The 12,696-nt window shown below is 42.9% G+C and overlaps 1 protein-coding gene across 4 annotated transcripts in view; it reads right to left on the bottom strand.

The window, feature by feature from the left end:
* VWC2L (von Willebrand factor C domain containing 2 like) overlaps positions 1 to 12,696 on the bottom strand; it is a 54,466-nt gene that overhangs the window by 21,896 nt on the left and 19,874 nt on the right. For 2 of the 4 annotated variants that reach the window (XM_071746899.1, XM_071746900.1), the window contains one exon: positions 10,065 to 10,194. The exons of 1 other annotated variant lie outside the window; for it this stretch is intronic. In XM_071746899.1, the coding sequence (XP_071603000.1) occupies positions 10,065 to 10,194 (130 nt within the window). Of the gene's footprint in view, positions 1 to 2,588; positions 3,716 to 10,064; positions 10,195 to 12,696 lie in introns of those variants that run through there. One more of the 4 variants, XM_071746901.1, reaches the window with a different exon arrangement.

Here is a 12,696-nt window from a genome sequence, read left to right as displayed (position 1 = left end):
CATTTCTTGGACCTTCTCCAGACACCAGGACCTGTTCTCTTCATCCTAAGGTGTAATTGCTTTGTGTGCATTTCTTTGACCTGCCTGAGCTAGCAGTAGGGTGTCCTTTAGCATCAAGGGTGCCATATATGTCTTGAAGTTGGAGTGAAGAACATGCAAAGGGTGTATGGGGTGTATGGAGCATACAAAGCTTGCTATAACAGCACTTTCTGACTGCTGTGACCCAGGTGTGCCACCCATTACAATGTTCTGACAGTCAGGGTCCCATGGGCGAGTGCAGTGCCCAACCCTGCTTGATTTAGCTGGACCAATCTGGCCAGAGGTGCAAGGAACCAAACCACACCAACTCAACCAGCCAAAGCAAAGAAAGAAACATCCTCTCCTGGTGTCTATTTTCTGATTACCAAGCCTAAGCTCTTCAGTCTTAGGTATGAAATAAGGTCACCATTGCAGATGGGTTTCTAAACAAAGACAGAAAGCAAGAAATGACCTGCAGCTAGCTAAGTTCCTTGCAGTTTGTGCTGCAGGAACTGAGGCAAGAAAAACCTCATGCTGCAGGAGCAATGCCCTGGCACCAAGAGCTGAAAGCACCCATGGAAAGTCAGCATGAAGACCTTTAACAGAGAGAGGAGAGGGGTGGGCCAGGGGGTGGAAGGAAACAGATGCTGATGTTTATGGCAGAAGAGCACCCCTGAACAAGAGGGACCAGAAATACCTGCTGGCAGCCTTGGCACTGGACCAGCCTCAAGCCTGTCCTACAGGAACCTTCTCCAAGCAGCATAGTTCAACCACTGCCACACAGCAGAATCACTGCCACATACAAATAAGGCTCTTTCACCCTCCCCTGGATGTGCTGTAGTAAATTGTGGGTCCATCTGGCAAACAGTTACCCAAAACTTGCACTGACTTTCATTCTGCACTTCCCCAGCAAAACAGGGATAGAGATTAAGGAAAACACACCTTAAAAATACTTCTTAGTCTCTCCAGTTGAACTGATTGGTGATTTGGCATGTGTAACAGGCTAGGAAGATGTGCAAGCACACAGTTACATAGAGTGAGACTACTGCACTGATTTCCTTCACAGGGGTGTGTAGGTGCAGAAGAGAGAGGCTGAAATGTGGGACCCTACCAAAGAAGCAGAGAGCATGAAGATGTAGAAAAGGCAGAGGGAAAGAAAAGAAGCAGGAGGAGAAAAATTCCAAGTGCCTTTTTTTTAATTCTGTTTTCTCAGACTGGCTTCACTCTAATCTTTAATTCATATTTTCATTACAGTCTCTTTGCTCTATAAAGTCTGGATTTCATGTAAAAGGAGCAGCTCAAACATCAATTATTTGACAGAAGTCAACCTCTTGTTAAAGGCCTCTACTCTACATATATGTAGGCTCCAATAAAAGAAGCATTAAAAATTCATTAAATTAGAAATACATAAAGACAGTGTCTGCCACTCTTCTTATACAGATACGCTTAATAATCCCAATCTTCTAGAGCAGCAAAAGGAAACCCATCTCTAATCCTTTTAGAAAGCCTGTCCATGCAAAACACCCCAGCCTCCTGCAATTTGCCTGTGAGTGACCCAGAGATATTGGCTCTTGCAGGTCAGGTCCTCAGCTGTGGTAAATCAGAATAAAACAGTGCTGCCAGAATTACACCAAGTGACACAGACTCAGGTGTTGGCTTTAGGCTTCTATTGCAGCAAAATGGTTTATAGCAAGCTGATTGGATAGCAATGTCATTTTTGGAACCTGATCGGGTGGGGACCAGCAACACCATTCCTTTAATTTCAGTACTGCCTGGGCTGCTTGTGTTTTGCAAATGGAATCTGATTTCCCAACCTGAATCTGGGAAAAGTTTTCCTCAAAATAAACCCCAAACCCACCTCCTCCTCTACAATATCCCACCACGATGATAATGGCTCTTGAACTACCACAGCCATAAGCTTCTGCATTCAAATTTCTGCAACATTTTCCCAAGAGGAAACAATGACTGATGAGCAGATGCTTCTCCATGAATATTTTTGAGTTTAAAGAGCAACTCAGACCACGTAAGATGCTTCCCACATCCCTGTGAGCTGTGTCAGCTTAATGAGAGCTCTGCAGCAAGTCCCATCCAACAAATGGCTTTTCACAATCCTCCCAACCCTTCTCTTTAGGGTGCCTGTAGATATTTATTTTTAACTCTGCTGGGGTGGAAGCATGGAAACATAGTTAGGACCTGGGGTACAGCTCAAGATAGCAGCTTTCAGCTCCTGCCTGGCCCTATGCTGTCTGGCAGAGTCTTCTCCTGCCTTGGATTATCCTTGTCTTGCTCCCTGGGCAAAGGAAGAGACCACAAATGCTTGGGAAGCACCAGCTGACCTGGAAGTGTGCAGATGAACAAGGGGCTGATGCCCTGCTGGCTCCCCACTGCAGCACTCTTGGAATTGAGCTTTTCCTGGCAGTGTTCCTGTCACCCTGACACAGTCCAGCAGCTACTGCTTTGTGTGAGCACTGAGCTGTGTGATAGAGTTAATCACATTAAGTGCTGTTCAGCTCATGGCTTTTTTGCTCTCTAAAGGCTTCTCCCCTTTCCTTTTGCTCTTTTTGTTTCTCCTTCTAAACTTCAGGAGGTGGCATATTCAACTCAGCTCTCCTTGCAACTATCTAGAACCAGGATGTCTAATTTTGGAAAGTTCAACCTCTCTACACCTTTCCAAAGCTTTACACCATTATTAGCTGACTCTTCCAACAGCTGTGTCCACAGGGAGCAGGTCACAAGGCATTTAAACATCTGGATAATCCAACTGCATGAGATTTCCAAAGCCAGAGATGGGTGAGCCCTTGACAGATGCTTGTGTAACTCCCATCAGTAAATTTGGGATCTACTTGTCTTTAACCACTTCACCCAAGTGATGGAAGTGAATGAACTACACTGAAAATAAATTTCAGTGAAATTACTTCTTTTTCAAGGAACAGCAAAGCAAGTACTGAAGTATTTTGTCAAGTCAGGGACTGTCTGGCCCAAATACACCACCTTGTTTTCAGTCTTGATCTTTTACCAGCTTTTAAATCAATCCTTTTTTTCCATCTGTTGGCAATCAAATCACTCCTTTGACTGAGCTAACAGGGCACCACAGTTTACACTCCTGCTGGCAAACACACAGAACATCAGTCGACAATCAAACCCACATCCTTTGTAGTCCCAGGAATTTTCTCTTGAATTCAGCCTTCCAAATCCATGGATTTTCATAGCTGGCCACCAAGCCTCGGTGCATTGTGCTCTGTCACCACAATGTTAAGGCAGCTTCTACAGGTTCTCCACAAATGGAAGACGACTCCTGATTTCAGGGGACATCTCTTCACTTCAGCACAGAAGCATCAAGGAGTCAGGGGTGAAACAACCACCAGCTCCCATCTGCCCAAAGAGGAGCAGGTCCTTCCCGTGACTTCTCAGCCTGCCCTCTGAATAGGGTGCTGCTGGTGGGGTCAACAGGGTACCATGAATACTTCATCCACCAAGAACAAAGGGTGATGATGGGGCTACGCTACGCTACCGACCTCAGTCTCCAGGACCTACGAAGAGGATCATGGAGTCCATCAAAGTCTGGCGTGGGAGGATACCTCTTCTTCTTGGGTTGGCCACATTCAAGTTGCATCTGCACAATCAATCAGCATATTGCATAGACTTTGACTGAAGGGGGTTTAACTGCAATCTTAAAATCTGGCCATTTCAGGAATTCCTGAAATAAATTAGAAGAGGAATTTTATTTAGTCGTTTTTTCGACTGTTTTCCATACAGTAAATGATTATGAAGTCTTCTCTCATCCTCTTGCCACTTTTCCTGTGTCATCTTTATCCTGCATGAAACTACAACTACTGTATATAATCAAATGGCAGACAAAACATCTTCTCCCCAAAACCTTCCTTTTTTTTCCTAAAACTTATAGTAATTTTTTTCCATACTTCACTGATTTTTTGTCACTTTTTTGTTAGAAGCAAAACAATGACCTGGAGATTCAGTGATCCAAATCTTGCAGATAAATAACAGGCTATATTTATGCAACAAAGCACAGATAACTTAATATCCAGACACTGGATTGTTCAGTATTATAAGCCTGGCACTTTTCAAGATAGCTGATCATCTGGAACAATAAAGACCAAGTGGAAAAGTTCTTTTGTTTAACAACTTGCACTGTTAATCCACTACCTTAACCTAAAATACAATAAATAATTTACATTTGTATGGAGCCTTTTGTCCCCCAAAATCCCAAGAGTTTTTGAAAAAACAACACATGGCATTGCCCATCTAAGACAACACCTGGGCAATGACCTGGTTGTTTCCCTGATTCAGAAAAGTGAACCCTGTTCACTGACTGTATCACCAATACCACTCTCAGTGGCATCTAGATTTTCCTGGAAGGTCCACTCACCTAAGCAACAATCAGCATTAACTTGGTTTAATTTACAAATGTAAATGAAGTTCCTGAACCACTTGCTAAGAAAAGGCAGCCTTGCAGGTGTGTTTCTACACAGCAATATGTAAAATTCACTTAGGGGCATGTGTAAGAGGCACAAGGTTTTATTTGCTAAAGGAAAAGCTGCCCTCAGCTTCAATGGACTGGAAAAATCATTGGGGATTTCTGGGCAAAACACACTGTGTGACTGAGGGAACAGGCTGGGGTGCAGAATGCTTATTTCAAATTAACTTGAATGGAGAAATAATGAGCAGCAACTTTGTATTCTCAACAAATTAAGAGAAGCTTAGGTAAAATGTGGCTTTCCATGCGTGGAAATAAAATATTATGTAATAGCTTTTGTGCTCTTGCCCTCAAAAATGAAGATGTTTGTACATAATTATTAATATTCGTAGCATGTTATAATAAATGCCCACAAAAGCTTTGCCTAAATCCATGCTTTTTACTGAAGTAAAACCTGTTGAAGGTCAAAGGGATCTTTTTCTTGCATGTGGAAGGCAAGATCAGACTCTTTACTTTGAAATCTGTATCAACTATGGTAATTTACATCTTTAATTAAAGATTCAGAGACAGATTATCTACAAAATGTCTTCCTGCTGCCCAGTATTTCATCATGAATGCCTCCAGAAGCCCACGCTAATGTGAGTAAGCACATTGCCAGAAAGTATTTCATTGTGGATGTGTTAGCTTTTATCTGTCTTGTTGAGTAACAAATTCTTTTGTTGAGAATTGGTGGCAACAAAAATTAAATTAAAAGCAAAACCAGACCCCCAAACAGAAATTTATAATGCTTATCCTGCTAATTCCTCAAGAAAATGAAAGTGCCAAGGCAAATGTGGTATAGGAATGGAACAAATAATGGATCTTGTAATGATTACCTCAAACATGATGCATCATGTCTTATCACCTGATAAGACTTCCAGGTGGACAGAACACCTTTACTTAACCTGGAAAAGAGAGCTTTATGTTCTAGTAACTAGAAGTTGTGTTAATGTAGGTCTAAATGGTGAAGGTGTCTTTCAAATGCTCTGAGAAGAATTCCACCCTTTGGAGAGAAGTTAACAATCCTAGTGTTGTACTTATTGGAATCTTAAAATGAATTTCCCCAACACAGCTGTGGCACAAAATCCCCCGCGATGATGAATTTTTGCTGAAGTTGAGATTATTTTTTAACACAATTCTAAAGGAGCACTTTGTAAAATCAGGAGAACATGGGTCTCCAGGAATCCTGCACTGCCCTTGCCTTGCCTCTGCTCACCTCCAGCCTTTCCCTGAGCAGCAGCCAGGTTGTTACCTGCCGATTTGAAATTGCACCTGGTTTTGCTTCCATGGAGCAGCAAAGGAGGGGTGGATGCTCAAGTGGTGTGAAACTGAGCTCCATTAGAGCAGCAGGCAAAAATGAGCATGCCACACTCTCAACAGAGTGTTGGAGGAAGGACCTTTAAGGCCACCCAGGTACTCCCAGCATCTACTCATCCCCCTCTCCACACACACCCCACCCAAAAGGGCATGTTGGGAGTGGGTGGTTTGGGCCCTGAGCAAACAGCATTTGGGGAAAGAAAAAAGGTATTAATTTCTCCCTTTTGTGCCCAGCAGTAGGTGAGAGTTGCTCTGCATTGACAAATAAGAGGCATCCATTTAACCTGGATCACAGATTAAACCATATTAGGAGGTAAGAATGATGATCCACTGGGAATCCTCCTGCATCCCTGCATCCTTGCCAGACCATGTCCAAAGGGTTGAAGGAAACTTAAAGAGCAATCTTGCAGCAGTGTGCAAGGAAGGGCTTTATAAACTACATGTTCCATTAGTAATGAGGTTCAACCTGCAACAGTGGATGGATTAATAGGAAGGGAGAAGCAGATGTTTTGAAATGAAAAGTTCATGATCAGGTGAGAAGACCCAGTGGGGATAAAAGCAGCACTACTACACAGGCATGTCTACAGCTCTGGACTCAAGAGGATGGGGACTTCTGGGGGGATTTTTGCTTGGAAAGGCTTAGGCATAAGCAGAATGGATGGATGTACTTCATGAACTGCAGGAGAACCTGGGGGCAGAAGGGACAGGACAGATGGTGGCAGCCAGGAGATTGATTTTAACAGTGATAGACAAGTTTTAGATCTCACAGAAGATTGGGTCAACAATCACTGACACACTTTTGTCTAGGGAAGTCACAAAGACCAGAAGTAAAAACTTGGGGCCATAACTCTGCAGTCTGTCACTACCATGACACGTGAAATCTTGTGACCTTTCATCTCCATGCCAGGAAATGCTGCACAGTACCTGAAGCCATCACCCTTAAAACCCACTCTGACAAATGGGATGAGAGGACACAAAGGAGATGCGTCTTCTCCCTCCCTCCTCCCCAGATTTTCTCAGTGAACTCCTCCTGGTCCCTTGCTGAGCACAGCCAGTTCTGCACGAGCTATACCACATTTAGTAAAGCATAAGGGTACAGTTCTGTTTCTTCTGACAATAAGTAATAAATCTCCAAAGTGACTTTTTCAGATTCCTCTTAAATGGTGGTAGAGGGAGGGAAACTGATATTGGCTTTTTGTGAATCTTCAGGTTAGGTATGTCAGAATCAACAGATTTTGTATCAGCCTCACCACCTCAAAACACTTCTGCTCTTGGCAAGACATAATTAAGAAAGGCATGAAAATCCATCTGAATGCACTGAGAGGAAATTATTCTCCTGTTAATGGCAGCAACAGATGATGCAGGGCTGTGTTTTAACACAAACCAAGGCTTTCCCTCATTGAATTCTAAGGAGCAACTTTTGATAGTGGGATTTTGCACTACATGTTGTTCAGGGGATAAACTTTTTTTTTTTCTTTTTTCTTCTTTTTCTTTTCTTTTCTTTTCTTTTTTTTTTTTTTTTTTTTTCCTCCAACAGCTGTATTGCTTGAGCTCTCCTAAATGTCTAAAATGGTGATTGCAGTGACTCAAACTAGGCTAAAATCCTTTCATCATGCTGAGGCATGGCACTGTAACTGCCTTCACCACTTTGTCAGAAAGCAAAAGCTACTGGATGGAAAGAAAAAAAACAACAACAAATAAATTACAAAAGGGGGGGCTCACTCATTTAAGTGGGTCTGTCAGCTTGTGTTACCTTCACACATTTGTGAAACAGAGCTTTAATTGACTGGCTGCAATGGAGAGCTGAAAGATAAAACCTTGGTCTCAAGATGAACGGACAGCTCAAAGCATTGCAGTCCTCATTCATCAGGATGTGTCAGAGGGGCTGAGAGGGCAGAGACACAGTGATGCCTCTTACTCTTTCACATCAAGTTCCTACAATGTCAACGGGAGGTGAAGGGTGTGTGCCACACATGTCCAAGGGCAGTAACAAAATCTGCTCATCAGATTCTCTGTGACGAGACTACCTTGGTATCCACTAATTTCTACCACTTTGTGAATGATTTAATTTCATTTGTGAAATGATAAAGTAAAAATCACAAGTGTTGGACACCTATCAGCCATTCAGGGCAGCTGCAGCAGGAGAAGCAGAAGGCCCTGCCAGTGGTGGGGTCTCACAACTCATCTCTACAGCCATATTGGGAGGCAACAGGAGTTCAGTTTCCTCCACAGTTCTCCCTTACACAGCCATAGTCCTTGGTCCCAGGGAAGATCCATGCCACCACACTGCCAGTCCCCTTCATCTCCCACTGACTCACAGCTGTGCTGCAAGCCTCAGCTTCCCTGACCCCAAAGAAAAGGGTCCCCAAGGCATCTAGGTTGCTTTTCAGAGGGCAGTAAGAAATACTGCCCTGCCTCAAACAGGTTTCAGAGAACTTTGTATGGCTCAACAGATGAATGAAGACAGGAATGGAGAAACCATGCAGGAAGGCTCCTGGCTTCTCACTGATGGTCCTAATCACTACACCGTGCCCTGGAGCCCTGGATTCTCCCTCTGTCCTCCTGTCCTCACTCCCATCAGTAGAAGACTTTGCTTTTCCTTTCCTCATGGTTATCTGGGCACCCTGTCTCTTTTTGGAAGAAAGATGGTGTGCATTCTGGTCACCAAGGATGGTGGTGACTGCAACACAGAAACCCACCAACCTCTAATGTCAGGGGAAGTCTGGATACTGGGGTTTATGGTCATGGTGGTAAAGGGTTGGCAGGGAACTCTAGCAGCTCCTGGAGCTGTGTGAAGCCACTTTTGCATCTGCACTCCTGGGAAGTGTTTGGATTCACGTGACATGAACCAGATGAGAAGGAATTGGCAAGTGCTGCTGCCCCTGTGAGTGAGGGGGATTCAGCATGGCCCCCACAGAGGCCAAACACATGAGATGTGTTCATTTAGGTGTAAAAGAATCAGAGTTATGGTGACAGTCACAGTGATGGCCAGTGTTACCCCTCCAAGTCATCATCCCAAGACATCAATCTAGTTTGAGTGTGATGGGAAGCCTCAGGCCCAAGCACAGTGGGCCATATGCAAAGGTGATGGCTAGAGCTGGTTAACATCCTTTTTCTCTTAAGTCACCACCACCACCAAACCAATGAACTTTCCTATTAACATTTTCTGCTTTCCAACAGAAACATAAAGCTCTAAATAAAAGCCTTTCAAAATATTTTTAAGTATAAATAGTAATTTAATAAAATGTCAGGATCACAAGTAGTATTTTTGGTATAATTTTTCAGACAATTTTGCCAGTTCCTTTAGTAAGAATATTTTATATTTCCAACTGTTTCCTTTCTTGCTGTCTTAAAGAGCAGAAAATGTGTTGAAAATGTTATTTCTTTGTAAACATTTTCATTTAGATCCAAAAGCATTACTCTCATCGAGCAGCAGTGGATGTGTGTGAGAGAAAACACATGAATTGTGAATTTCTAAATATGAGAAGATGAGTCTAAGCAGGCATTCCTTATGTTAAGAAAGCCATGAAGAGATTTATGCGATGCTAGCTCCCCTCTCAATTTTTCTTCATACCTATATTAGGAGAAAGGTGCTTTTCCAGAAACATATGAGTGTACAGGCTGAGGTACAAGACTAGGGAAACATTCTTGGAAAAACTTCTTGGAAACATTGATTTTCCAAAGAGGCACTTTCAGTTATCCAAAACTTTTCTTGAAAGTATTGCTGAATCTGACTCCTGTAAATTATTTCAGCAGGACAATGAGGGCCAACTCTACCCAGTCACACTTCAGGACATAACCTACAACATTACAGGCTTGGAGGGAGCATGCCTTACTGGCCCAATGGGAGTTTTGATGTTGATTTCAACAAGTTTTCCCCTGGACTTCAGTAATAACCATTGGCTTCTTAATTTAGGGACAAAGACTATCACTTCTCTTTTTTGATTGATTTCATGTTAGACTAATAATGAGACAAAAAGCAAAGACATGAAACAACTATCACAGATGTCATGGCTCAGTCCTATAAAGCCTTACTCAAGGCAGTAATACCATCAGCTTCAACACCAAGGCACAGCCCAGGGAGGGCAGAATCCATTTTCACAGTTGCCACCTCATACCTGGAGCCCCACACGCGAGGAGAAGCACCAGCCCCGATTCCAGCCTGAGCCAACGGGAGCAAACCTCCTGGCGAGGCAACAACATTTTAATGTTTCCTTTAAATCTCTTTGTGAAAGCCAATACAGTACTTTCTTACCATTTTTGCAGACAGGACAACACTGTTCTGGTTCATAGACTGGGTTGACACACTCGGGAACTGCGCAGTCTGCTACAACACAGTGAACTTCATTGCTGGGCTCGCAGCGACACCATTCGCATGGCGAGGGCTAGGAACAAATCTAAAATTAGCCCATTTCCTCCTCCAAGCTCACAAGTTTGCAACATTTCTATTTTGCCATAAGAGAAACACATCAGCGTGCAATACCTCTTGACTGTATTCATTAATCACGGGTAACACAAAGTAACCTACAGGACAAAACAGCAGCAGCTGAAATAAGCAACCAGAGCATCAGAAAAAACAGTGATCATGGTACTTGTTTACCCAGGGAGGGTGTGGGGTTTTTATAGTTTTTGTGAGACTTCATCTCTCTTCATCAAAAAGACTCAGCTGAGGCCACTAGTTCATACCTCTGCTCTACCCATGTGTTGCTATTTTACACATTTGGCCAAGAGCAAAGCAAGATTTTTGGAAGATCATGAGTGGTGGTTCACACCAGGAAGGGACAACAGGGTGGCTTTCCAGGTCGTACCCAAATCTTGTATAGACCAACACTTCCAGTACACCCTAGGTTGCTGGAAAGGTACTGCTGCGGTCGCCTGTCCATCTGAAGTCTCTGGATGTTCTTCCACTCTCATTTTTTAGAGCAGGGGAGAATAGTGGTGTTCTTGGAGAGGCAAAACAATTTTATTCTGTGTCTGTGCTTCACCTGCATCAGGGATCTGTAAGCACTGCCACACCATTACCACTAGATCTGGCCCTGGCCCCACACCTGCCTATTTCAACAAGGTTTGTGAGCAACTGCCTCACAGAGAATATGTAAGTAATTAAGAGAAGAACTGAAGAATTCTGCTGAAGTCGGGGAGTTATGGATCAAAGCACCCAGCTAAATGGTTTCATTTTAGCTCCATCAATGCAAATAGGAATCTCTCTCTTTGTAGAGATTAGTAGTAGAGCGTTGTCACTCTCTCACCCTTTAAAAAGCTGTGGAAATCTTTTGAAAAATAGAAACATCAGTGTTTTAAAGTTCCTGGTGTCCTTTTGTGTGCACAAGTGTGATGGAAGGATGACAACAGAGATAAGTAAGGAGAGTAAGAGGAGAATCTGGAAGGAAAATAACTTCCATTCAGTACCTATAGGTTCCCAGTTCTTCAGTGATGGCAGATCCATCATTAATGCTTGAATGACTAAAAGTGGGTATTGGAAAAAAAAAATCTCCTTTCTGTTGAATTGCTGGGAATCTGCAGCAATGGGAATTCCCGCATTAAAAAACAAACAAAAAGTGAGATGAGAAGAAAGGAGGATTCATTCCCATGGGTACAGACACCAGTGGTGTGTTAGTCATCTCTACAAGACAGATACAATCTGTGAGCCCTAGTTCTGGAAGTTAAAAAGCTTTTCAGTTCACCTCTAAGAGGGTCCATATGTCTTGAGTCAAATAATTTATTCCCAGGAAATTAATTTCTACCTTAAAATGCACTAATTAAAGCTTCCTTTGCTTTGTCTCAGCATCTGCAGTCTATAATTCCCACAACCTCTCATTTGCTCGCAGCTTTGGCAATTTAGATAAAATCAGCACTCCTTGAGCAAGGGAAGAAGTCTGTGGAGGTGGAATTCCTCTCTCTAATTATCTTTCCTCATCCAATCCTGCTTTGATTTCTGTCTGAAGCACCAGGGATCTAAATTCATTTGACTGACATTTCTTATTCAAGGCTGTTTAATATGAAGAAACAATACAGAAGAAAATAGACAGAACTATTTGCTGAGGGATCAATAAGAAAATTGCTGCTTTGTTTTTACTCATTTTAATTGCTAATTATATGGAGCAGTAGAACTAAATCTTGTGATATGCGGAGGCTTTCCCTGATGTACCCTTCAGGACTTGTCCCCATCTTCACTACTACAGTGGCTGCAATGCTAAGAAATCCAAGCTCCTTTTCCAGGTCTTCAACCCAATCTATGGCTTAAAGATGATCAGCACAAGTAGAAGATGCCCCTGAATGACTCTGCAGCTGAGTAAATGAGACATGACATACGCAGCCTTTTCTTTTGCATTGTTGGTGTAACCTGAAAATGACACTGTAATGAACCGTGATGTTGCCTGACACTTCAAGCAGCTTTTCAGGAGAGAAGAACCACACACAAATAAAGAAGGAAAACACACCTCAGCAGTACAAGGAACAAGGAGCCAGCAAACAAACGGCTGCCTTGGCAAGACTTTTCACCTCCTCCTCCCCATCTTACCAAGGTGAAGCTACTTGGCCTTGCTTCTAAGATCTTCCTCCACCTGACAGTTTTGTTCACTTGTCAGTGCCCCTCACCATGGCTCTTACCAAGATGCTCATCCCCATGTGCAACTCCAGCATTCCTGTCATTATTCCACTCCGTTCATTATGTTATGAATGTCTCGGGTAGTTTCTATCATGGGATGTGCTTTGGTATCTGATTCACAAACCCCTGCCCTTTTGGAAAGAACTTTGCCCCAGGCATACTTATTGAGTATCATTTTACTGCTGTCTTTATGCTCTGCATCCCTGCTGTTAATTTCCCTGGAACTACCTGTTTTTTGGAATAACTACTGGACTTCAGCCAAAAAAGTCCTCTGTGTATT

The sequence above is a fragment of the Heliangelus exortis genome, chromosome 6 (genome assembly GCF_036169615.1).
Source record: "Heliangelus exortis chromosome 6, bHelExo1.hap1, whole genome shotgun sequence".
Taxonomy (NCBI): domain Eukaryota; kingdom Metazoa; phylum Chordata; class Aves; order Apodiformes; family Trochilidae; genus Heliangelus; species Heliangelus exortis.
This window is presented reverse-complemented; position numbering and strand designations above follow the sequence as displayed.